This window comes from Numenius arquata, chromosome 10 (assembly GCF_964106895.1).
Source record: "Numenius arquata chromosome 10, bNumArq3.hap1.1, whole genome shotgun sequence".
Lineage (NCBI taxonomy): Eukaryota > Metazoa > Chordata > Aves > Charadriiformes > Scolopacidae > Numenius > Numenius arquata.
The window spans coordinates 41,266,209-41,292,476 of NC_133585.1; the positions used below are offsets into that span (position 1 = coordinate 41,266,209).

Consider the following 26,268-nt stretch of genomic DNA (forward strand, 5'->3'; position numbering starts at 1 on the left):
TATGGAGAAACAATCTAGTTCTGTGCATCACATGGGTAGATTTCTATGAATAAAACAAACCAAAACACTGAATTCAGCAAAACCAAAACTCTGCAAAAATCATTGTTTGATCTATAAATATTTGTGCTAGGGTTCAGCTAAAAGAATTTCAGTGGTACTGTGGACTGCAAGAATCCTTTCTCCGTTGAGGTAGCAAACCGAATTTAGCCTTTGAAAAAAAAAATTGTATCTCCCATGTAAGATATCTCAGCTTGCTAGAATTCCTTAAATATCCCTGCCTTTCTTTTGATTTTCCAGGGTTTCAGTGCTCAGATAAAACAGCATGTTCTTTAACATCATTAATAAAAAAGGCTTCATGGCTGTGAAAAGTAGATAAAAATGGCTTTTGCATAACTAGAGAATGGCTATCTATTCTTATTCTTCTGTATTTATTTCTGATTTAGAGACAACGGACCTGGTTGGCTTCTTGCTTACATTGGAGTGCGTGCATCAGGATATCCTCACTAAAAAACAGAAGTCACAGAGCAGTTAAACTGCTTTAGGTGAGACGAGAAGGAGGTCTCCACTCCACTGCTTCAGCAGCAATGGAAAATATGTTTAATGTGCTCCAGGAGGAGGCATCCGCTTGTAAAAATTGTCACTACATCTGGTTCCCACCCAAGGCCAATATTTTACAGTGTAAGGGAGGGTTTATGGTTTCAGAGAGAGAATTCCCATGGAAGATTTTTTCCAGGGGGAGAATTCTATTAGCGTAGTTAAATTACCCTTCAAAAACAGATTCTGATTATTTCCTCTGTTCCTTGCTTTTTGGAGAGATGATGATGAAGCAGAGCTAAGAGCACCACTTCGGAGTAGGAATCTAAATGAAAACAAGCTGCCAACACAATCTCCTTTTTTTTACTGCATGGGTGGAACCACAAAAATTCTAGTTTTCCAAACAACTGTAAAATGTGACCTCATAACTTTTCATAAGCAAAACAAAAATGCACAGAGTAACATAACACTGCTACTGCAATTACAAGTACAGGAAGTAGTATTTATGCATGAAAACGCTTCAGTCCACCTTAGCAGGAAATCCACCTGATGGTCTCCTTGTTGTCTTCTAAGGAAGGCATTAGCTGGATCAGCCTGACGATGGCAAGCTGCCAGCCTCATGGTTTGGAAGGGCAAGAGGAGAGGACACTGACTCGTGACTTTAGAAACACTGGTGCTGCTGGCAGCTTGATTATGGTGAAGGGACAGGATCCCTGCATCGCAGAGACTTTCCTTCCTTTAGTGCAATACGAAGGCTGTGATGGAGAGCAATTAGCACAACATCCATTGCTAGGAAAGCCCCTGTTCCAGGTATTTTTCCCTCTGCTAGTAGTACACCAGGAGGCGATTATGGGTGGGAAGCTGAACAATAGTGCCCACTGTCTTTTAAAGAGAAATGGGTACGTCAAATATGTTACTTCTTAGGAGTGGCTTAACTCTGTTAGTGGAAGCTGAACTGTATCGAATTATCATATAACCAGAGTATGGTTTGTGTTGGAAGGGACCTTCAAAGGCCATCTAGTGCCGTCCCCTGCCATGAGCAAGGACGTGCAGAGACATGAGCAGGGACATGCAGAGACATGAGAGGAGCCCTGTCCAACCAGACCTGGAATGTTTCCAAGGATGGGGCATTGACCACCTCTCTGGGCAACCCGGGCCACTGTTTCACCACCCTCAGCATAAAAAAATTTCTTCCTTATATCTAGCATAAATCTACCCTCTTTAAAGCCATTACCCTTTGTCTTATTGCAATGGGCCCTGCTAAAAACTATGGCAGAATCTGATCCCTGTGAAGCTTAATTCAGTCTGGAAGCAGTTCACGTGCCCCCACAGATTTTTCCCTAATCATCTTGCTCAAGAATGATCTTTATGGTCCCTTCCAACTCTAACCATTCTATGATTTTATGATTCTATGAATAATAATAGCTGTTTTTCTGCTTGTTTTCCAGAAAACCTTTTAAAGATGCCTGCTGCATGGAGAGACGTGCACTAGCAGATCCATCCACAGCAGAGAGGGAGGTCTCACCCGTGCCGGGGGCAGCTCCTCTTGCAGGCAGGAACAAACCCCAATTAATCACGGGTAGATTTTTCCTCTTTCCTGGTAAGCAGGCTACGGCCACCAACCCGGTGCCCTGAGCAAGAGTCACCAAACCTCTCCCTGGCAGAGGCGCTGTCCCTCCCATCGCCCCGGGACGGGGGAGAAGCTGCTCCCCGGCCCCGGGACCCTCCTGTCCTTGCGGGGCGGGCGGCTCCGCAGTGGCGGCGGCGCCTCCTCCCGGCCCGTCGGCAGGCGGGGCCAGGCGGCCGCCCGCCCCCTCAGCCAGGCCCGCAGCCTGGCGGCGGCTGTGGCGGTGGCGACTGTGTACCTCCTCGGCAGCAGCCATGAAGTCGCTTTGCCTCGTCACCGTGGGGGTCCTGGCCATGACGCTCCTCATCGCCAGCATCTCCTTGCTGGTGGCACACGTCTTCCAGAGAGTGGTGGACCTGCAGGTGAAGCAGGTGAGAGCACGGCCCGATTCCCACCCCAATCCCTCCCGACTGGTTTATTCCCTCTCAAAATAACCCTGGGAGGAGAGGGAGGGGGCTGGCGGGTGGCGTTGTCTGGCTCCCTGCTTGCACCAGCTGTGGTTGGGTGAGGGCAGGAGCATCCCTGGGCAGCGAACGCCCCCTGTCTTGCACCACCCGGCTAGGCTGGGGCTCAGGATGGAGCTCAGGCTGCCCTGGACCTGGGCTGGGTAAAAAATGGGTAAATATGAGTAAATTCAGTTCTCTTGAGGCAGCTTTACTGGCTGTGGGGCAGCAGCTGTCGTGCAGAGCCCTCTCCACAGCAGCAGCACACGAACACCTAAAGCACCCCTCCTATTTTGCCGTCCCTATCATAGGTTTCTTGTAGCTTTCATACAGCAGCTTGTTCTGCTGCTTCATTTACTGCTGCCTCTGGAGCACAGCCAGAGGTGCTATGGGCTGAAACACGTGGTAGTTTCCCAGTCTGGGTGACAACAGTGAGGTGTTTCACCCTGTTGTTAAAGGCTGCTTGTAGCACGGTTTGGGGACACCCATCCTGACATTGTTATGAATGTAGAGCCCTTCACTGTTCTTGGTCTGCCTAAGCTTTTGTTCCTCTCTCATACTGGCTCTTTGCATTTATTGAGTGGTCCAGTGAGAAGGGTCAACTGTGTTAGTAACTCCCTTAAAATACCTGTGAAGCATGTAAATGAACAAGTATTTACCTAGTCTTAGGAATATCATCCTCTCTGTTATACTGACAGAGAAAGCAAGAGTGATAACAAATGAAGGGATTTGACCAGTGCTATTGTCTAACTGGTACACAAAGTCTGCTGATCCCCTGTGATGTCCTAACCAATGCAGTGTTCTTTTCTGTGGGGTATTGACAGGAAGCATTTCCTAACATAAAAGCTGTATTGTCTTAACTTAAATCAGTTTGGGTTAGTGAGTGCAATTCTAGGTTGGCAGTCAGCTTAAAGCAAGTTGTGGCACTTTGAAGCGTGCCTGTAAACTTCAGGGGATGGCCCAAAAAACAGGCTACCATAGGGTAAGCTGTCATGCAGCCTGCCAGTGTGTCAGCTGCACTTCAGGAACTGCTCATACAGCGTTCCTGCAGTGTTTGTTCTCAGGTATGTGCTTCTGTCGTGCTGAAGCGTAGGTAATGGATGGTTTATCCTGAAGTCATTTGATCATCAGCCCGTACCTTTCCTAGGCAGTCTGTAAGCCAGGTGAGAAGTGATAGGAGTGTTAATGTATGCAAAGCTGTATGCAAACCAAGCCAAATCAGTACAGCATTGCATAGGCATACACAGTTCCATCGCCCAAGTCTTAGGTCTTTTTGGAAAGGAGTCTTGTCATCCTCTGCATCCCAGCAGAAGGTCTAGTTTCAAGTTTGTATCACGCTCTTAACAAAAGAGCAGCGGGGTAAAAAAAATGGTTTGGTGGCAGAGTGTAGGACTGTCAGGAATTAGGCGTGATCCTCCTTATGCGTATTATCTCTTAGCTACATGCTCCTTACCCTTAGTGGTTGCTTATGTAAGAGTAAGTTGGTATTCTCTCAGCAGGGCTTTCCATAATGCAGGATAAAGTTTCCAGAGCTCAGTCTTTTCCTGCTTACCGCCCTTCAGCTCGCATGCTAGTACATCTGGATTGCACAGAATCAAGGCTCCTGCTCCCCGTGCTAGCTACTGGCTCCCTTCTGGCCTTCTCCAGGAGCCACGCACACAAGTGCAGAAGTACAGCTTTCAGCCCCAAAGCAGTGTCCTCCTAATCACTCTGCTGATTCGGCTGCTCTCCACATGTGCTTTATCCCACGTGAGCTTTTTCTCATTTGTGTGTAGTCTAGAAAGTCGCTGTCTCTTGTGTAATCATGTAGGCAGCTCAGAAAATCTTGTGCAAATGCACAAATGTCATTTTGCCTTTGAATGTGGAAAGACTTGAGCTTTTCCAGCTCTCTGCAGTCCAGGACATTGAACATGAAATGTTATCTCTGTGCTCTGGCCCTTCTTAGCCTCCTCAACCTCTCTGTCATTGGAGAAATTGCAGAAAGGACAAGAGGTTGCCTTTACAACAGGTAGTTCGTGTTCCTTTGGGGGATTTCCAGCAGTCCTGAAACAGAGCTGACTTGCAGTGAAGAGCTGTGTTTGCTGTCTCAGCTACAGCTGAAATGGAAGACTGTGTTTTGGAGCAGCTGAAGCACCTGTGTGTCCAAACCCAGGACCTGTGAATCACTGACTATGGGTCGGCTTTCAGCAGGGGGTTTGTGTGCTGCATCCTTTCAAGCCAAAGGCAGGGTTCTTGGATACAGAGTGGGCGTGGGAAGAGAGGGGGAATCCAGCCCAGTGTCAGACTTCACATCCCCTTGAAAATCAGCAGGCAGATGTGTAGTGACAAGGACAGCAGGACCACCTTTCCTGGAAAGCATTCAAATCTTGTCAACTTATTCTCTGTCTTTTTGCCAGTCTAACTGGCTTTTTGTGAATGAGTGCCATACCAGATTAGATGTCAAACTTGTCCAATAGCTGTTCGTTGTCAGGGGCTAGCACCTGAAACTCTGTTGAATAAAGGCAAAAAAACTGTAATGAACAAGAATAAATTAGCTGTCCGTGGGAGAAGGGCCTTCCTAGCTGCTAGCAGTATTTGCCTTATGCTATGTGTTAGGTATTTTATTGCCATAAGCACACAGTTTATGAATATAACAATCTTTGATCTCTGCGCCTAATTCCAAACTTGAGCAATCACTCCTTCACCTCAAGCATTTTCTTTATGCCCCATACTTTACACGGATGGTTTTAGAAAACACTTAGTCTTCTAACCCCTTGAAATGGCACTAAACTGTAGTTGCCAGCCGTCTCTAGAGCCAGATTGTCTGGAGTGTTTAGGACCCAAAAGGACAGGGAAGATATTTTGTCCCTTGATTTAGTTTATGTATTTATTTTTGTTGTTGTTGTTTAATGTGAAGTACTAGAGCTCCCAGTGCAGTTCAGTATGGAGGCTTAGATGAAGGATCAGTTGTGATGCTCCTTTTAAGCAGACCATTCCCAAGGTGCAGGGTCAGAGAAGTCTGCTCAGGTTGGTCTGAAAGCCTAGCCTATCACTTCTCTTCAGAGTTGCAATTACATTCTGTCATAGGTGAACACATAAAACTATGTCTTGGAATTAGTACATTTTGCAGTTCCAGGGAAAAAAAAAAAAAGAAATTTAATTTTCTGTATAGGTTCCGAAAGTGTTCAGTACCGTTTCCAAGCCCCACTATCACTGCCAGTAACAGTTACATTTGGGAGGGGAAGCTCACTTTTTATTTCCTTTGTGTGAAGCGTGGTCAAGACAAGGAAACACCAAAGAATGACATAGCTGCAAATTCAGGACTGTCGTGATAAATAAAGTCAGTGGGAAGGATGCTTTGGTACACTTGAAATGAGTGTGGACTCCACTTGGAAAGGAGGACGCCTGCTGTGCTTCTGTGTGAAGACAGGAGATCATACTGTCCACTGGTTTGAGGTTGTGATCTTGCAGTAGGTGCAGCCTTGCATCTCTCTGAGACAGGATTTCTGAGTCTGAGGCCTTTTTTGGCTACTGCCTGCAGGATGAGTCTCTGACTTGAGGTTTCTGAATACTTTCAGTTGTGTCTCTTGTTCTTGCTTATAAATGTAGCAAGGGGAAAGGTCTGATTCTCTGGCCTTGCACAGTACAGCAGCGATAACTACAGTGGAGCTATATCATTTACATATTTTAGATTAAAGAGCAGTCCTGTGATCTAGTACCTTGCAGCCTGTCCAACCTGGTAGTGAACACAAGCTCTGACAAAAAAACAAGCAATCCCAGTCATGTGACATCAGACCCTACTCTGGTGTGGAGGAAAGTCAGCAGAGCTAAACTCGAATGCCGTCAGCTGAGGGACATGGACATACGTTTTGCTCAAAAATATGTGCTCATATTTTTCTCTCAGGTCCAGGCTGTGTAATATCATGTGATAGACTCAAATATCCCTCCTAACGTTTGGTGAAAAATAGAAGAAGAGAGCTTACCATATTTTATTATTGGCGAATTTCATGGGAGTTTATCTGAATCTGGCTCAGGAGTTTGTGAATCTGCGTTTACAACTGGGGCTGTTACTGTACAGAGCTATAAATAGACACGCCATTTCTGTGGGAGATCCAAACGGTGTCATGCAGATGCAGGAAAAAAATCACCAGATGACTTTGTTTCACGACCCTTTTACTCTGTAGCCCATCTCCCAGGGGATCACTTACGATTTCAAAATCTCAAGAGCCTGTATTTAAAGGAACCTGCCAGAGAAAATCTCCTTCATTTTCTTCTTATTAATGCTCTTTGCGTGTAATCTGGTGCACGTGTGTAGATACAGGGAGCGTGGTAGAAACCCCTGTTACACTTGGCGATGCTACTTCCAGTTGGGGAGCTTCTTGTTTTCAGTCTGGCTCAGGAGAGGGGGATGGGGGACGTGGCCTCCCTGTACATCATAAATGTGATCCCTCTATCATAAAGGATAGACTGGAGCCTAAATTTGGAATGAGTATGACCAGGATGCACTTGTTTCTTTAAACGTTGCACATTTAGACTGAGTAATAACCTCTCATTTTAGTTGCCTCGTGAGAGAGACATTTGAGCAATAGATAGGGGTCCTGAAAACGCTCAGTAGTTGTTAGGGAACAGTTCAAATTTCTAGATATGGATGGCTAAGGTCAGAACAGGCAACAGTTACTCTGTTTATCAGTGTCAAGCTTATACTCAGTGTGTTACACGCATGTGAGAGTTGTGAGCTTTACAGAACTTGGGAAGGGAGCAGACACGAGTAGCTCATTACACCACCTCTGAAATAATTGGCTTTGTAATGAGGTTATAGGCATATGGAGAAAAGCTATCATAGTCATCTGTAGGTGTCTTAAATACATTGCTGTCTCGCTCCCAGTCCATTATGGTTGCATCATGGAAACAGTATGCCTGATTTGGGGACATTTTCTCTTCCTGATCCTACAAACCAACTTTAGGAGGGCTCTGTCTGAATACAGGGATGAGCCTCCTTGGCATAGATCACAAGAAAAGAGGATCAAAAGCATTGGGCTGTGTAGGAAATGGTACATATAAGGGTGCTGGTAGTTCCAAAGAAATGCAAAAAGTTCCTGAAGCATGTCTAAAATTTTATTTTTTTTTGTGGTATGCACAGAATACGTGGTTTGAAATTCTTAGAGGAAAGCAGTCTGCAACTGCACAGTGCTACCAGCTGGGCTGGCTTTCATTGCCATTCAGCAATACTGCTGCCATTCCAAGCTCCTGCCAATAAGTTTGTCTTTGAAACAGTCTTCTCTTTATCTAATCATTCAAAATTAAAATCTGCATGGAGAGAAAACAGCTCCTTAAGTGGGAAGGCCAAGAATGAGGCCTGAGGCAACTGTGGCTGATAAAGTTAGGACCCCATAAACAGTAACCAAGAAATGGCAGCTGTCCAGTCTGCCCTGCTTTTGAGCTTGCACTTACAATATTTGACTTGTTTTCTCGAAGAATAAAAAGAGCAAGTGTTGATGAGACCCATTTAATTGCAAATTATTCTCCCCCTCCCCCCTTCTTCCGCCTACAGGTGATACGGTTTTCAAAGATATAGTTTTCTTTGTGCTTAGTCCTGGAAATTCCACTCTGCACTCTTTACTAACACAGTAACAGTACCGGTGTTATAACTGTATGAAAAGCCTTGGTTTTGGTGGTGTTGATGGTGATGCTTTTATAGTTGGGGCGAATTTTATCTAAAATGGAATGGGAATAAAATGAGGGGTTGAGACCTGTATTATATGTTCCTAATGGAGATACATACAGGTACAGTTGTGACTTTCCTTATAATATGTATATGCTGGTAGGTAAAGGAATTACTGATTCATTACTCAAGTGCTTCTGTCATAAAATAATGATTTATAGTTTTTCTTTTGTTGGTGCATGTTTTATTGGTTACAAAATAGACTGACATTCCATGGGTCTGGAGATGCATGTGCTGTCATTGCTGTAGGAAGGTAATTAAAGACAGAGGGGAGAGAATCTTTGCCGTATTCAGAGACCTCAGAAAGGCACAAATCCTAGTGTGCCTACGTGAAAGCAATTTCTGTCACTTACGGGTTTTCCTCATGGGCCACTAAAAAACAAAGTTTAATTGCCTTGGTGAAGGAATCTCACAGCTGTACTGGAATCTGACAATCTTAGGCAAAGAAATCATAAACACAGGGAATGTAAGCTTCTTTGCTGGCCTTGTTCCTCCTAAGAGGTCTCTCTTAGGACCTCTTGGCCTCCCACTGTTGAGTTTGACTTTTATCTCTAGTGTTGGCATGTTTCGTGGTACCTTACACCAGGGTAGGTTTTTGCTGACACGGGAAATGCAACAGGATCACTATGTAATAGCTGATAAGTCTTCATTGTGAAAAATGTCAGGCATAAGTGTCTGTGGGATGAAGTGGAACAACAAACCCAACAAACCTATGCCCCTAGCCTGCGAGCCGTTGTAGCGTGTGTCTGATCTTGTTGGTATTTATTGAGATGCTTCAAAGTAGAACATACCTATAAACATTTGTAGAATTGGCGTCTCACATCCTATTGCCTGTGCGTGTTCCGAGGGCATAGAATTCCTCTCTTTCCTGCAAATATCATACAGCATCTATCATTAGCAGCTAATTTGTCATTCTCTTGTTTCAGGGAACAGTATTGAAAAATGGCACGGAAACCTTTGAAGCCTGGGAGGATCCTCCTCCACCAGTCTACATGCAGTTCTACTTTTTCAATGTGACAAATCCTTTAGAAGTGCTTCAAGGCGATAATCCTCTTGTAGAGGAAATCGGGCCGTACACCTACCGGTAGGACCATTTCACTATTTTCACATTTCGCTAAACCTGTTGTGTGTGAGAAAGCCAAAAAGTGGGATTCAGAACACTTGGGATCCCATTCTAGGAGAAAACCTAGCTGTTAATGTGTGAGTAAAAGTTTGTGCAGGGGAGCATGGTCATACACCACCCAGACCGTACAACTAGACTGACACTTGGAGGGCCTGCAATCAGTTTCAGATTAAGCCAGTGACTTCTGTCAGATTTGGGGCAAGATTTTGCTTGTGTACGCTGTTCCTCAGCTGCTGAACACAGAAGACGTTGTTTGCAACCTGGCCTTCTGTCTTAGGAGAGAAAAAGCAGTGACTGGTTGGGTGATGTTTGAGAGTCTGGGGAGAGGAGTGTTGCATAAAAGTGTGATTCATGTGTTCACTCTGAAATTAGTTCCTAGTTGAAGTTGCAGAATTTGCATCAGTAAAAATGTGGCCAGAAAACCAGTTAGAGAGTGGTACAACAGGGATATTCCTCGGCCAACCCTCACTATAAAACTTACTTAGATTCAGAAATATCTACCATTTTTACAGAGAGCCGGACTTAACAAAGGCCACGTGCAGTGTTGGAGCTTATCCAGCCTCTTGAGCTCTCCCTCTGCATGGTATGGCTACACACTGAACAGTCCGAGTCTGCTGCACATGGAGAGATTTTAAAGCCACCTTACAAATTAGTTTTCCTTTAGAGCTTCATTCTGCTCTGCTGTGTGCAGCAGCATAAACCAGGAGCAGTCCTGTGGCGGGAAGCATTACAGTCTTTGAAATCATGGAGGTACGAGAACCACAGCAAAAAGGTTGATTTCTCATCATTAGTCTCACTTCTGGTCACACACACTCATTCAGACTGGGCACCTGCTCAGTGCTGGAAGGAGTTGTCTTTACCCAAGCTGCAAAATGATCGGAATCTGGTTTTCAGTATTTGAAAAAAATACTGCAGAATAAAAAGGAGAGCCTTTGTGGTAGCCTTGGTCTCTGCAGTCTGTCTTGCCTTTCTTTTTCTTTCCTCCCACGCCTCAGCTTTGCTTTATCCTCTGCCATCAATCTTTTCCCCTGTCTCCTCTCTATATTCAGTACTGTGCCTGTTTAGTCTTAGCAAACTACATGTGGTACTTTGGCAAAATACCTTGTATTAGATAAACCAGTAGAGCTGGAGGAGAGATACATAAGCTTTGAAGTTCCCAAGCTTTTCTTCACGTCTCTCTAGTGTAATGCTGATAATTAGTCAGCAGTGCGTTCTCTCTGTCGGGAAGATAGATAGGGCGAGCTCTTGGTGCAATAGAGCTACATGAAACCATGTAGGCCCATGCTTTTCTGCACCCTGGTACTCAGTCCCCTTTGCTAGCTTCTTTTTGGCTTGGTGGGAGAGCCTTTCCCTGCACCGCACGCCGCAGGCTGGCTGGGAGCGGGTTTGCCGACGCAGGCTCTTCCCGAGTTGTTTATTGCGGTGCAAGGGAGGGAGGCTGCGCATTCCAGTCGCTTCTGGCTCGTTTGGTTAGCCTGATTTTGACATGTCTGAACAGGATTTGATTGTGCTGTGCTCTGTCTGATAGAAGAAGGGGGAAAGTTAGAAAGTGGAGTGCTCTTTTCCCACAGATTCTTTAATCCTTGCCTGGCTGTCACTGCCGACTGTACCAGGCTGTCAGCAGTGGGTGGGGGAAGAAAGGAGGCGTGTGGGAGGAGAGGGAGAAGGAAGGGATGTTGCAGACATACCGCACGCTCAAGCCAGAGAATAAATACCAAGTTTGTCTCACAGGCCCCATGTAGCAAAGCATTAAAGACTCGATTAGGTTTAGCATGTGGCAGAACACCTAAAATGCCCTAACGTGAAGTACGTGGCTCTGTGTTTTTATAAAATGAGGTATTGGGGAGAAAGGCTGGAAGTGAACTGGCCCTCACAAGCAAGGAAAAAAATCTAATGAGTGACAGAAAGGAGGTGGGACAGCTAAATACAATCTCTTCCAGCATATTCTTCCTGCAATTCATAGTTCTGACCAACATGCATTGTAAACCCAGTTAGCACAGAGGTAGATTCTGTAACAGAAACGTAGTAGTGCTTATGTTTTCAAATCCTGGAAGTTGAATTTGCAGCATGTAAAATAATTAATTATAAAGTGCAAGCTGCTTATCTGCCCAAGCCTGCTAAGTCTCAAAGAACACTTGAATATTGTCTGGTCTTGTACACTTTTACAGCATTTTGTCTTTAACATCTGAGATCCCTCCTACTCATATCCCTAATTAAGGAGTATTATTTTCGTCTCTGGCCCTTTTACAGTTGGAGAGGCTTCTCAGGTTAACTCTGGCCTATTTTAGGGAAGGGACTTCACAACTGTGCGTTTCCATCCCCTCGTTTCAAGCCCTAGGGTATAAAGTAGATTGCTGGACAAGAGGCTCTTGCCAAATCAAGCTGGCAGTGTTGCCAGACCAAAATGTTCCTTGGTGGTAGGGATGCTGAAGAGCAGCAGATACGCTGTTTGTGTAAGGAAGATAGGAAGTGGTTGGTTTTCAACAAGAATAGTTTCACAGGCCTTTCCAGTTGGCTTTACATTTGAAAGACTGAAGCAGAGTAGCACAGCCTGTCATGAAGCTGCATCTAGTGCAGCCAGGATAGGATCTAGGATCTGAAATGAATGAAAAACATCATAGCACGGGGTCTTGCAGAATAATTCACCTTCACATCTTGAGACTTAAAATTTACACAGGAAGCAAAGCAATGTAAAAGTCAACGAACTCTTAAGTGAATGTAAACTTATGAAATACAGGGCATTTCACTTAATGTATACCCCCAAAGGATCATGCCGTGAGCAGACAACCTGCCGTTTCCCTTTTCAGGTTTGCTGAAGACACATGTATAGCTCATTTTGAGCCTGAACCAGCTGGTTCTGCAGAATTGTATGTTTCTTTGTAAAATGGTGGTGGCAATGGACTGAATTATGGTTATGACATAACCAGAGTTATGTTGAGAGCTGGAGAGGGACTCTTTGTCAGGAAATGTAGTGACTGGACAAGGGGTAATGGTTTTAAATTGGAAGAGGGGAGATTTAGATTAGATATTAGGAGGAAATTCTTGCCTGTGAGGGTGGTGAAGCACTGGAACAGGTTGCCCAGGGAAGCTGTGGATGCCCCATCCCTGGAAGTGTTCAAGGCCAGGCTGGATGGGGCTTTGAGCAACCTGCTCTAGTGGAGGTGTCCCTGCCCATGGCAGGGGGGTTGGGACTCGATGATCTTTAAGGTCCCTTCCAACTCTAACCATTCTATGATTCTATGACATGTTTCAGGGTAATTAAGATCTGACTTCCTCATCAGGCCAGCAGTTGATATTACTTGCCAATTGCACTTGTTTGTCAGCAATCCTGAGTTTCATGCTGCTTGTCTGAGTGCTTAGACAGTACACAGAAGCAACCTCCCAGGCCATGAGCAGTTTACAGCAAAAATTCAGTTGAATATATGTCATGTCCAGGATTCCTGCCTGAGAATTAAAGGAGAAGAGCTAAAATGAGGCTTGTTCTGTGGGTGTGTCACATGTAAGCCCAGAAGTCCTAGTGCAAAGTACTTTGAAACCAGCAGGAAGATTCTGCTAGGTTCTTAGGTCAGGTTAATGAGACTTACATGAACCCTTGTTCTGCCTGGGAATGAATTTTGCCTGCAGCAAAGAGGCAAAAGTTGTGTTTTCAAATTCTACTTCAAGGACAGTCCCATATATAGTGCCTCTGAATCCTTCTGTCTGAAATTGTTCACTTTCCTTGGAGGTTTTTAAAGATGAGGCAAAAATATAAAGTGCAATTAACATGTGGGGTGGCATTTTTTGGAAGCACCCTGTGAGGTCTGATTCAGCTTACACTGACACAGAGGGGAGTTCTGTTGCTGACAGCAGCAGTAGCATAAATGAATCTACTCCTAATGAACTGAAAATCCCACCCTTTATGTGCTTAAAGCAGTAGAATAGCCGTGAGTTAATTGCAATTAATGTTATGTGTACTTGTTTAACTTGATGAGAGAACAAACTCTTTTGTTTTTCAGAGAATACAGGCCAAGAGTACATGTTCAGTTTTTAGACAACGGTACCAAAGTATCTGCTCTGAATCCAAAGACATACGTATTTGAACCTCAGAAGTCAGTTGGAAACCCTGAAGTGGACCTGATTAGGACAGTTAATATTCCTGCCGTGGTGAGTTCTCTTTCATTTCTGCTTGGAAATCATCCTGACACACTTTATAACTAGCAGCTCGTTGCTTCATACTGTCTCTCTCCTTGCGGTAGGTAAAGGTGATTGAAGAACAAGAGAGGCAGCTTTATGTCCACGTTGTTTTGGTTTGGGCTGTTGTGGGTTTTTTTTGCATTATGTTCCTCCCTCGCCGTACGCCCCTGTGGTGTTAGTGCCTCACCCTTACGCTGAGAGCTGGCACACTTCAGAGATAAGCAGAAATCAGGCTTGTGGGGTTTTCGTGAGTAGAGTGAAACTAGGGAATTAGTGACATCAAATGCATAGGAGGAACTCTGACTTTGGAATGGGAAAGTTTGGAATGCTTGGGGTTGTTTTGTCAAAATTGCAAAAATTGCCTCCAAATCTGCATCTCAAACTGAAAAAAAAAAAGTTATAGCAGAGGAGTTTCCGATACAGCTGAATGAAGAGGTGCCCTCAGAATAAAATGAAAGTTAAAACATGCACCCCCAAACTGTGTTACGTGAAACCACTCTGCAAAGAAAGTCTCCTTTTGGAGATGAGAGGCAGATGGTTATATTTGGTCTCATACAGGGATAGTATGAGAAAAGGCAGATCTAAAGGTGTCATACCTTGCAAAGGAAATTAGACTGTAATAAAATACTTGTTGGATGTGTAACTAAGCCTTTACTCTGTGTACTAGTTTCATTGACTTCAGTTACAGGGTACATTAATTTCTACTTTTTCCCCAGCATTTCCAAAAATGTCTTGTCTGATTTTATGAATGAATACATAAATGCACTGTATATAGTAGTAGATAGGACTCAGCTTGCTAAAAGTTGCAAGCAGTACAGTCACTGTATTTACAATTCCTCCCAGGCATTTGAGTGGTGGTATTATCTCTTGTTCAGATTTTTGACTGTGACGTATTGTAACAGGCAGTACTAGAACTACAGGTTGGTTCACCCAAGGAATAATCCCTTCTTTTGTTTTTGCCTTTTTAAAGACGTTGTAAAATCACTTGCCAGCTAGAAAGGGAATAAATTTTGGTATTGTTTGCATCTTGGAGAAATGGCTGGCTTTTAAAAATGTAAACCGTAATTTCCTAAGGGTGAAATTCAAAGCACGTCTCCAGCTGTAATATACTTGTGAAATCTGGGCTGTTTAGAAAGCAGTTTTGCACATTTCACTTAAAATCCATCCTTAAGACTATGGCAGTTAATGGCATGGAACTGAGCTGGTTGCGTGCCAGCACCAGGCTGAATGGGAATCTGCAAGAGCACATCCCTGTGGGAGAAAAGCTGAAGAACCTGTTACCCAGCACATTACTTGCCACAAGTGGAAATAATGAAACTGAAAATGCAGTTGAAATGTGCAATGCTGAAACATGTCTATGTTTGTATGCAGCTGGTATTATTTATTCTACAGTAAATCTGACCATCTCTCCCTTATTCCAATCCCCTGGCAGACTGCGATGGAGTGGACCAGGTCAACCCCTCTTCAGTTTGCCACAGAGGTGCTGCTGCTTCTGTACCAAGAATCCCTGTTTACAGTTCACACCGTTCATGAATTACTGTGGGGCTACAAAGACAAGCTCCTGTCAACCATTCATCTTTTGCATCCTGAGATTGATCCAGTTTTTGGTTTCTTTAATAAGGTAACTGATATGCAAGACTTTCTGATGCTTTAGGTGGGGAATGACTTCATTGCTACAGAGCTTGGACTGTCATTGCCAGCCAGTTGAGAAGGATGTGCCTGGGCTGAGGCCAGGAGGTAGGCTGCAGGGATAGCAAAAGGATGTTCCCTCTTCAGCTGGGCTGTGTGTAGGCACCAGCTGGTAGCACAACTGTGAGTTTTATCTGACTTTCCTTTATCAGATATGGATAAGCTTTCCAAGGGCGGGTGTAAACCACTCCACTACTGGCTGTGCTCGCTTGAATTACATGGGCTTTGCGGGCCTGGCTGTGCAAACTGCCAGACAAAATTCCTGACTAATGTCCTTAGTAATTGATTGAAATTGCATGTTATTTCTGTGCTGGAGCCTTTACTGGCTTCCACAGTGTTTCTGGTTGCACATCATTTTGGGCTGTGGGGACTCCTTGTGTCTTGGAGATCATCTGCAGCGCTCGGGTTATTTTCTGTGGGATTATTTTTTTGCTAAGGGCTGTTTCTTCAGCGACAAATTTCAAAGCGAAAAAAGGCTAATCTAATGTTATACTTCCTTCACTAGGGAGGTGTAAGAATCTAGCCCAGTCACTTCCACCTCATTTATATTCAAGGTGGAGTTTAATGAATTGCACTTACCTCAGAGGCAGTGCATCACTCCTAGGGTGGATTTGAAGTGATGAAAGCTTAAACTCCTGCCACCCCGTTGTAGTTACCAGCCAGGTGTTACAGAATGAGTGGAGTGATTAAAAATTCATGTATCTGTTTGCAGATGAATGGAACTGATGATGGAGAATATGTTTTCCTAAGTGGGGAAACAAACTACCTTAACTTCTCAAGGATTGTAGAATGGAAAGGAAAAGAGTAAGTTTTTCAGTGTGTTGTGGCCTCTGTCAAAATCTGCCCCTTTTCACATTTTGGATGAACACAAGCATTGTGTACAAAAAAAAGGGTCCTTTTTTTCTGAGGATGGTGGTAGCTTGTAGCAGCTGTAGCTTCAGACCAGCCCCCCAGTATTTTGGCATGTGTCATATAACTTTGAAAGGAAGACAGCACCAGCCCTTAGAGAGCAGACTGCTGTGAGCACTCACCTCTGAACCTCTGACTGCACCTTGGCAGAGGTGACCCCCTCTCCACTCCCTTCTCTAGGACACTCATCCCAGCCACCTGTGGGGACAGTGTTCCCGCATCTACACAGCCAGTGTTCCAGACAACAGGCTTCCTTACTGCTCTGTACCCAGAGCCAACTTGTGCCTGGGTATCTAACACCTCCTCGTGGGCAGCATGTGTTAGAAAGAAGCCAACGATGAACTACATAAAGCATCCCTCTCCCATTAAACAAAACATCTGCCAGCAATTACATATATGGGAGGAACTCTTGCAGACATATTCTTGCTTGCCTGGCGCCAGTTTAAAGAGACTATAGATGCAATTGAAACCCATTTTAATCCCCTTTTTTTTGTTAGCGGAGCTGAGGCAAGAGGGTTTAGCACTGTACAGGTCTGATTCTCATTTGCTTGGATCATGAGCTGGCATCACTTGACTACCACTCAAAGATCTTTTAACCCTCTGCTTTATTTTCTTCAGGTCATTAAGCTGGTGGACAACAGAGGCATGTAACATGATCAATGGAACGGATGGGACATCCTTTCACCCGCTGATTAACAAAGATGAGAACATTTATATCTTTTCTTCAGATTTCTGCAGGTAAGGAGAAGAAAATGTCACTTAGACTTTAAAGCAGAGCATTTACATCCATTCTTCTTGAGGTTTCACGTTTAGGCTGGTGTTTTTCCTCCCATGATTTTATTTAACAGTGTGAGTGTTCTGCATTTATTCATGGTATGAATGATGAGAGAGTTACACCAAAAAACCTCAATTTGCATCAAGTTAAGGATGTGCTATTTCAAAATAGAGATAATTGAAAATTTGGAAGGTGACTGGACAGACTGGACTGCCTTGCAAGGCCAATAATGAAGGGAATGGAAGGATTTATGAACCTTGTCCAAAGCTTCTTTCCTCCAAAAGCTTCTTTCCTCCAAAATCTTCCTCTGTGCCTTGCAGATAGAGAACCCGGATCGCCCTCTTCAGAGATTCAGAGATTGACATAATGGTGTTTCAAATGCACCAGGATGCAGAAAATCTTGGTGCCTCCTTCCTTGTGTTACACCTTGTCTCCTCTCTTGCCCTTTTCTCTATCTGTGAAGAACAAAGCCAATCTGAAAGTCTCTATTTAAATCAATACAGATGTATGTTACACTAAATTCAGGACTTGCAAATTTTTCTGTGTTCCGCAACTGTGTTCCTTCCCTTGTCCCTCTCAGTAGCATGTAACTGTCTCACACAACACGAAATAGCAATATAGGGACCAGAGCGAGAGCCTGAAATGATAAAGGCAGGCATCAGTGTCCCTGCAGCAGTGCAGTTGGTACAGAATCGTCTATTTTGTGCAGCAGCAGAATGATGAGATGTGTATTTGCTGATCAAAAGCCTATTAAATTTAATACAGAAGATCGCTGGAATGGGCTTAATCCAAACCTTACTGTAAACTTAGGTTGATACGCAGGGCATCAGCAAAGAGACATCTGCAGCAGGCATCAGCGTGTGCTCAAGACTAACAAATCTGGGTCTGGCTTTTCTTCCTTGCAGGTCTCTGTACCTGGTGTACGACAGCTCAGGAACTGTTGCAGGTATCCCAACCTACCGCTTTGTGCCCTCTGCTATGGTATTTGCCAACACGACAGTTAACCCAGACAATGCTGGATTCTGTGTGCCAGCAGGAAACTGCCCCGGCACTGGTGTCCTCAACGTCAGCATCTGCAAGCAAGGTACGCTGCCAGGCGGTGGAAGCGGACTGGAAGAACTTCAGTAGGGAACATATTTCTCCTTTCTATCTGAAATATATGAGGACAGTTTGGTGAGGCTTGTACAGTTATGACTATGCTCAGTGAAATTGGCCACCAACAAGTGATCATTTGGTTATAAAATGCAGTAGTAATCTGAGGGCATGTTCCTGTCAGATGCTGTTCACTCAAGCGATGGTTTAAGTCAAGTAATCAGGAGGAAGTACCAGGATCCATACTGAACAGCTTGGGCATTTATTTTCTGCTTTTATCCAGGTAGCTGTCAAATCTGAGTAGTTGAATGAAAACAGTGTAAAAGACCAGTATGCAGGCTTCAGACATGAAGCTGTGGTGGTGCTGCACAAGGGAAAATTTGCTTGTTCTGAAGACAGGGAGTTGATTCTGTAGCTCCAGAATGGACTTTTCCTTTCACTGTAAATGGGACAGTGGGAAGAATTTTGAGGTCCTCAAAGACTTCCTCAAATCCTGCTCAGCTTTTTTTGGGTGGTGACTTTCTGTGTTTTCACATTCCAGGTGCTCCAATATTTCTGTCAGCTCCCCATTTTTACCAAGCAGATCCAAAGTTTGTAGAAGACATAGAGGGCATGAATCCAAAAAAGGAGTATCATGAGACGTTTCTGGACATCAATCCTGTAAGTGCAGCCTTTATTAAAGGGTTATATAGGTGAATCCAAGCATTTGGGTTTAGGTCACATTCTTGGATGGTGTGTCCCATTGATATAGTCCCATTGACCTTAAGGAAGCTGTATTAATTTATGTGGAACTGATCTATTTGTATTTGCTTGTATAGAGCAAACTTTGCTGGATAGCAAGAATTAAAATACTTTTCCCATTGTGGCTGCGCAATTAGACGTGCTTTCAGACTGGTAATGATGAGCTGAAGGGGTTAAAATATTTCTTAGAAGCAGACGAGGCTACTTTTGCTGTTCACCCTCCCATCCCAACCATTTGAGTATTATCTTGACTGTGTTTTCCCCAAGTTGAAGAAGCTGAGTATGCGGACCAATAGACATTCAGTGGATGTTGGACTCCATTTAGATAGCATGGAGTCATGGGAGAAGAGATACAGAAGCATGGAGATTATGTTTTTCATAGAAGTTTACTCGAGTTGTGGGTATTCTCACCGTGAAATGTCAGAAATAAAGGGAGCTTGCAGCTGATGACTCGTGGTTTTACACTTGTGGTTTAAACCCAGTAGGCAGCTGAGCACCACACAGCTGCTCCCTCACACCCCCCGAGGTGGGATGGGGGAAATATCAGAAGGGTAAAAGTGAGAAAACTCAGGTTGAGATAAAGATGCTTTAATAAGGAAAAAAAACCCAACCAAACAAACCAACCCAAGAAAAACAAGCGATGCAAAAAAAATCCCAGTTGATCACCACCAGCCAGTCGTCGAGCAACAGCAGCCCTGGCAAACTTCTCCCCAGATTTGCATCACTGAGCATGACGTCATACAGTAAGGGATATCCCTTTGGCTGGTTTGGGTCAGCTGTCCTGGCTGTGTCTCCTCCCAGCTTCTTGCCCACCCCCAGTCTACTCACTGTCAGCGCAGTGTGAGAAACAGTGTGAGAAACAGGGAAGGCCTTTAGGCAGTGTAAACGCTGTTCAGCAATAACTAAAACATCCATCTGTTATCAACACTGTTATCATCACAATTCCAAAACATAGACTGATACCAGCTGCTATGAAGAAAAATAATTCTATCCCAGCTAAAACCAGTACAACACTGATCTCTGTATCCACACATACGAACGTAGGTCGAGGGAAAGAGCAAAATCATGACCTGCCTAGTTTACAGAAAGAGTGTTCTGACTCATCAAGCTGTTATGTGCAGCTAAAGCAGGAGGAAATTGCATAGTTCCTCTCTTTAGATCTAGTGCTTTGCTGCCAGGTTCTTCCTGTTATCCTGCTCCTACTTAACCAGCTTTTTTATACTACCATAAAATGAGCTCTGCGCCTCCCCCCTCCCACCCACTCTCCAGACTAAATTTTGCTGCTTGAATGAGGAAAATATTCCTGTGCATCCAATTGCAGCTCTTACGGTAGTGATGGCATTACTGTGAGAAGTGTTTCGTGCTCATTATCTCTGTGGCCACTCCCATGGACTGGGATCAGTACCTGTTTTTCACCCTGTAGAAAGAAAGGTTTGTGTTGTAGGTGGTAGCCTTTTCCAAAACTACAGCTGGATCTGGAAGAAAGGGGGTCTCTCTGTAGCCCAAGTCTAAGTTTGCACAGCACGATAGCACCCTAGTCTCTTGCAGCCTCTTCACATCTCCTTAATTAAGAGGGAAACTGGAATATGGGTATATCAGTTACAAGAGTATCTTGGTGAAGGAAAATAACATTAAGTGGGTCTTGTCTGCCTTGTCAGCTCCACACCAGTGTAAATACTAGGTTGTACTTTCCCTACTTTCCCAGTTCCTATTATTTCACATTTCCTTTTTTTTTTTTTTGACACTGATTTCTTTTATTCCCCAGCTGACAGGGCTTGTCCTGCGAGCAGCCAAGCGGATGCAGATCAATGTTCATGTCAGAAAATTACCTGAATTTTTGTAAGTGTTCTCTGCTGCTGGGTGGATATCTCAGATCTGAATTGATACTCAAAATTAATTTGTCTGCAGTGTTCAGGTGGAATATTGGTGGGAGAAAGTGAGAGAAAAATCCCCTCAAATCTCAATTACAAGTGGCAGTATTCTTCCTTCTCTCAGATCAAGTAAATTTTGCAGTTCGATCTACAGATGGACAGACAGCATTCACAAATAGCAAGATGTTATGGACAGGTTCCATGAGGCATGTGTTCCATGAGGCATATGATCAGCCATATCACACTGGTTTGTCTGCTCGCAGAGAAGGTCTGCCACAGTGGACTGCAGCTAGAACCCAGAGAGTGGCTACTCACTGCAGTGAGGACATGCCATCCTATTCTTCACAGCTTTTAGGAGACAAAAATATTGCAGTTGCCGTTATTTCTCAGCAGTGGCCACACGAGAACCAAATGAGAAGGCGTGACCCCAGACAGGGCTGCCCATGCCATTCCCCGACAAGCACAGAAAGGAGATCAAGTGGTGTGTCTCAGAACGAGGCAAGTCCCGTCTAAAACTCAGGAGGGAGGGGTCATTTGATCAGCTGAAAGAAAGTGAAGCTGAAAGAAGTGACTGCATTGGTATGAAAAATGTGCTACAACTTTGGCACTCAGTACAACCCCGCAAATGGGAACGGTGTACAATCCCAAGTAATGTGTGAGTAAAATGCCCCGTTTCTTCTTTGTGGCCAGTGGGTTCCACCTGGTTTTCTGGGTGTTCCTGTTTGAGGGGGATGTCCCCAAACTGCAGCTCAATTGTGCAGAAATACTTTCCCTTCATCTTGTGTCTTTCTGAGACATTGATTTACTCATCACCAATGATATGTGGTAGCTATTCTTCCTACTCAGCTTCTGAGCTGATGTTTATTGGCACAGCTTTGCTATATATTATAACAAAAAAAGAAGTATTTTATCTGCCCAATCCTCTGGGGAGAGTCGGTGATGTTTCTTCAAAACAGCACCGCCTTGTTTCAAGTGCCCAGGAGCTGTTACATTAACACTGCTTACGAGTAAGTTGTTATTTCACATGTGCCAAATGTTGGGAGGCGGAGGTTTGCTGCTCTGTGCATGTTGCTTGGACAATAGTTTCTGTGTTTTAGAAATATGAGTAACTTCCAAGATCAGCTTAGCTTAGCATTCCTGCTGACGGGCACAAATCTGTCATTCAGTCGGTTATTAATGAGCCTCTTATGGATCCCTCTCTTTCCCTCCCCACCAAGTGCCAAAATATGCCATTGCTCCCAAAACAGAATTTATTGTTCATTTTGGAGATTGAGATTGTTCTACTCCATTAGGGAGGTGAAAATTGACAATAAAAAGGAACAGACCAGAGGTTTTTTAGGGATTCTATTATAATCTGTCTTCAAAACTCTCAAGTTGAAAAGTCACAAAACCATAATTCTTATTTATTTTTTTTTTTACACAGTGAAACAGGTAACATCCGAACCCTAGTTTTCCCGGTGATGCATATAAATGAGGTAAATATTTTTGTTATTTCTTTGCAGCATTGTGGTATGTTTATGCTTGCAAAAATACTGTCTCTGAGCTAACCAGAAAAGAAAATGCTGTTATTCTTGTTGTTTTATACAGTGATAGGTAGGAAGCTGTGACTGTTTCTTAACTAACATCCTCCTGCTGCTTGTTCACCATAGTATTTAAGTTCAGCCCTGGAAAACACCCTCAGTCAGACAGTCCTCTTAATTTCAAAGGTATTGGCCGTGAGGAAGAGGGCTGCTCCAATGAGGAAGCAAGAGTTCACAAGATGATATTTTTTTGAGTAATCTTTTGTGAATATGCCTGGGCTGTAGTTGGATCACTGAATTCGTTAGATTCAGGGAGGACTCCAGGGGACTGGTTTCAATGACATACACCTGGAATAACCAGGCCTGTATTAATCCATTCCCAAACTGAGAGTAAAAAATCACTACTTTCTTTTGAAATGCAGCCAAAATGATCCCTCTGGCCACGCGAGGAGAGCTAAAAATTCTTAGAAAGTATATCAAGAAGCAATGAAGCAGAGGTGGAGAGCTGTGGGAGTCTTGTTTCCCTACCCTTCACAAAAATAAAGCAGTCTAATATAAAGGAAGAGCAGAAATAAATCTTTTTTTCCTCTTCATCTCTTTCTCTGCTCCAGAGTGTTCTGATTGATGAAGTATCTGCCAGCAAACTCAAGCACGTCCTGCTGGAAGCCAGTGTTGTAACTGGAATCCCCTTTGTAATCATGACTCTAGGAATTGTTTTTGGGATTGTGTTTATTGTGCTTGTGTGCAGGTCCCGGGGAATAAGTGAAGAGGTAAGTAGCATTTGAGTTTAACCTTGCTTACTGTACGTCTGCCTGGATGTGATTTTGTTTTCATTGATTTTACCTGTTCAGTGACTTTTTGTACACAAACATTTTTATATGTTGTTTTTGTTTAAAATGACCTTTCTAGGGAAGGGATGTTTTAATAGACTCAGAATAAATGCACCAAAGCAAAGGAATGGAGCTAATATAAGAAAGATGGTAAGGCAGGTCATATCTTCTGTGCCTAATTCCCTTGCCAACAGTAGTTAAAAGTAAAATCAGCCTGTCTAGAGGACCCTGAAGGATAGGATGCAAAAATTTCACCATATTTGATGGACAGATTGAATCAGTGACAATCTGACAGTGTTCTTAGTAGAAACAATTGTGTTGTGCCGGTTGATTGCTTTTCAGAATCATCATGCAAATTGATGACTAAAGAACAGATGAATTTTATAAACAACAGCATGCAGAAAGTTTTATCCAGACAGCACTAGCTTGTACATCTATTTATGAAAAGTTCTGTCACAAAACGACATGCTGGCATTAAGGTTGCTAGTCACATTGAAAGCTGATCCGAAATTTCACTCTAATAAGCAAGGCATTCGAGTTCAGATGAGAGAAACTATGGATTCTTTGGCTAGAGAAATAGACTGGGTACTCTAGTAGGCTGTTTTCTCCTTGTAGTTGCTGTGGTCTTAGTGTGGCCTTGCTTGTATGTTGTTTCCTAAATGCTTTCTCACACCATTGTAAGATAGTGCCCTCACGCCTCTCTCCAGAGCACCCAGCCACACCGTGCGTAAGCTTTGTCTTAGGCAGCGGGACCCATCTGGGTCACTACCATCGTATCTCCAGCAGGACTAGGGGTGTGATGGTAGTGGCAGCAGTGGTGGCACCTTGGCAGTGTGGTCTGCAACCTCCTTTCCTCGAGCAATGGCCTTGAGCAGCTGATGTTTAGCTCTCTTGATTCTCTCCATTCTTGATTTTCTCTCTGGGTACCCAGGAAGCGTTTCATGAGCAGATGCTCTCAGGACTGTACTTTGGGTTCCTTTACAAGAGAGCCTGGTACTTTTTCCTTTGAGCTTTTGAGCCCGCCTGTGTTACTGGCAGGCTCAGCTAGAAAGTCAAAACTGTCGTATTCCCTTGGGCCCCTGTCCCAGGCATTCCTGCCCCACCCTACGTGTATAGCTTCATACCAGCTCTCCTGGGTGTTCTTGAACACTGCACATGGGCTAAAATGACAAAGGGACACCTAAATTCCGTGGTTTTTCTACATTGCTTTTGTTGCTTTTCCAGCAAACAAAAGTAATTCAGTTAGTTATAGCTTCCCTTGGGATCCCTCTCCCACCAGCATGGTCATGGCCTGCCATCATCTGTAAGGTGCTACAGTGAGCCCGAGGTCCCTGCCTAAGCTGCCATCCACCTTCTGGCGCTTTTTTAGTGCAGTGTTGGTTCTCTTACAGGAAATTTTCCTTAGAAGTAGGAGCCAAGAGCTTTTTCCTTTCCTATTTGGAGTCTCAGCAATCCAGCTTCCCCACCGTGGAAGCTCTCTAACGTGCCACATTTAACTTTGCTGTGTTGTGTTTTTTTTTTCTTTCAGAGTACTGAAGATGAAAGGTCCCCACTTATCAGGACATCTTAGGAGATTTTCTTTAACATGTGAGCTTGGACCATAAACTGTTAGAGCTGACCTAATACCAACTACCACTACCCAGTGCTGTCCACCGTGGAGAAACGATGGTGTCAACTACAACTTTTTGTGGTATCGAGATGGAAGAGAATCTGCACTGTCATCAAGGGAGGAGACTTTTCTTACCCGCTAAGTTACAACCTTACAACTACATTTACGGACTGCTTGAGATCTTGCTTTTTTCAACCACGCACTCTCTTTGTACCTGCACTGACAGCCGTAGACGATCATAACCACTGTATCAGCGAAAATAAAATGGCCTGATTCGTTACAGGAACGACACGGGTAAAATTTGAAAACAGCCTTAGGAGTGTGGTCTGTGAAGTACCCTTCTGGAAACACAGCGGGCTCCAGTATCGCCCAGGAACAACGGACGATTTTGCTCTAGGCCTAATATTGTCTTTTCTGTAAAGTGTTGCGCGCTACTTATTACCAGTATGCACTGACTGTTTATTATTAATGTCATTGGTCCTTTCACAAAACTGATTTGTACAACTAATCTGAAACACTGAGTGAAACTTTGTGAAGTGTCTGTAGTTTCCAGGTAAAAAGAAGCCGATGATTGGAAATGCTTCTCCGTACAGACCTCTTAACTGTTCTAACTCTGAACCGCATCTCATTGCATGTTAGCGATGCGTTTATCCTTAGAGATTTTTGGATTTTTTTTTCAATTTGAAAAAAAAAACACAACATGACATTGTTCTTGATGGTGGAGGGTTCAAAAATGGTGTTCTTTTTTCTCTGGTATTTGTGTCACAGTTATCAGCTGTGTGGTTTAATGTGAGTGCAGACATGGCAGTTACATTTACTGTTTAGGGTAAAAGCACAACTCCATCTTAAGGTATGTGTAAAAACCTTGAGAAGTCATAACACTTTTTTTACTTGCCAAGTGGAAACTTGTTTTAAAAGTCACAAAAGTATTTTTTCCCCAATTAAAGGATTATTCTCATTAAGAAGTATTTCCATTAGATCCAGATAGTGAAACCTATTTTTAAAATGTATTATTGTCTTCTAAAATAGAGGCATTGGGTTTTGCATTATGTTGGTTTGGGATTTTTTTTTTAGCTGGTGATTTGTTCAACAGTTTTCATCTGGAGCCAGTTCCGACCAGGAAGTTTCATGGTGGCTACGGTATTTATTATCTGGATTAACTAAAAGCACCTGGCACAGCCCAGGGCCCTCACAGTGTCACAACCTTGCCTCTGCTATGTGGTACATGGAAGAGCCAGAGCAGGTGCCCTAAACCTCGTCGGAGGAGCAGGACTGTTGCCCGGAGAACCGCAAGCGTACGCAGTAGGAGAACGAGAAACTCATCACAGCTTTCCGCAGCCGGTTGCCTCAAAGGAACTGTTCTGGAGAAACCTCTCCGTTCGACACCGGGGGGGAGGGGGGGCTCAAACTGTCACTTCTTCTCCCGGACCCACCAAAAATGTTGCTTTCTGGGCGGACAGGATGAAAGTAATCGCCGTAGAAACGCACTGGGGGGCTTTCTTCGCTCTGCTGGTCCGCAGCCCCTGCTCTCCTGGCCATGTCCTGGACGCCGGGTACCTCGTTGGTGCGAGAACCCCCCTGAGGGGGGCTCTCGCACCAACGAGGTACCCGGCGTCCAGGACATGGCCAGG

The 26,268-nt window shown here is 44.0% G+C and overlaps 1 protein-coding gene across 2 annotated transcripts; it reads left to right on the plus strand.

Annotated features, from left to right (window-relative positions):
• Nucleotides 1-2,361: 2,361 nt before the first annotated feature.
• On the plus strand, nt 2,362-25,685 carry SCARB2 (scavenger receptor class B member 2). Of its 2 annotated transcripts, XM_074154547.1 has the most exons (13): nt 2,362-2,532; nt 9,232-9,389; nt 13,424-13,571; nt 15,034-15,222; nt 16,003-16,094; nt 16,818-16,937; nt 17,880-18,058; nt 18,608-18,726; nt 20,573-20,646; nt 22,102-22,153; nt 22,810-22,968; nt 23,108-23,178; nt 24,557-25,685. In XM_074154547.1, the coding sequence occupies exons 1-12, from the start codon at nt 2,416-2,418 to the stop codon at nt 23,135-23,137; spliced, it is 1,437 nt and encodes a 478-aa protein (XP_074010648.1). In that variant the 5' UTR covers nt 2,362-2,415; the 3' UTR covers nt 23,138-23,178; nt 24,557-25,685. The 2 variants fall into 2 exon arrangements, with proteins under 2 accessions (XP_074010648.1, XP_074010647.1); XM_074154546.1 differs by lacking the exon at nt 23,108-23,178 and having other exon boundaries at nt 2,368-2,532; nt 24,557-25,682.
• The last annotated feature ends 583 nt before the right edge of the window (nt 25,686-26,268 follow it).

Excerpts from the sequence above, each read along its gene's own strand:
- SCARB2 (XM_074154546.1), top strand. The coding sequence starts at position 2,416 with ATGAAGTCGCTTTGCCTCGTCACCGTGGGGGTCCTGGCCATGACGCTC. Across the intron at positions 9,390-13,423 it reads ATCGGGCCGTACACCTACCG|AGAATACAGGCCAAGAGTAC; the intron begins GTAGGACCATTT and ends TTTGTTTTTCAG. Across the intron at positions 15,223-16,002 it reads TTTTTGGTTTCTTTAATAAG|ATGAATGGAACTGATGATGG; the intron begins GTAACTGATATG and ends ATCTGTTTGCAG.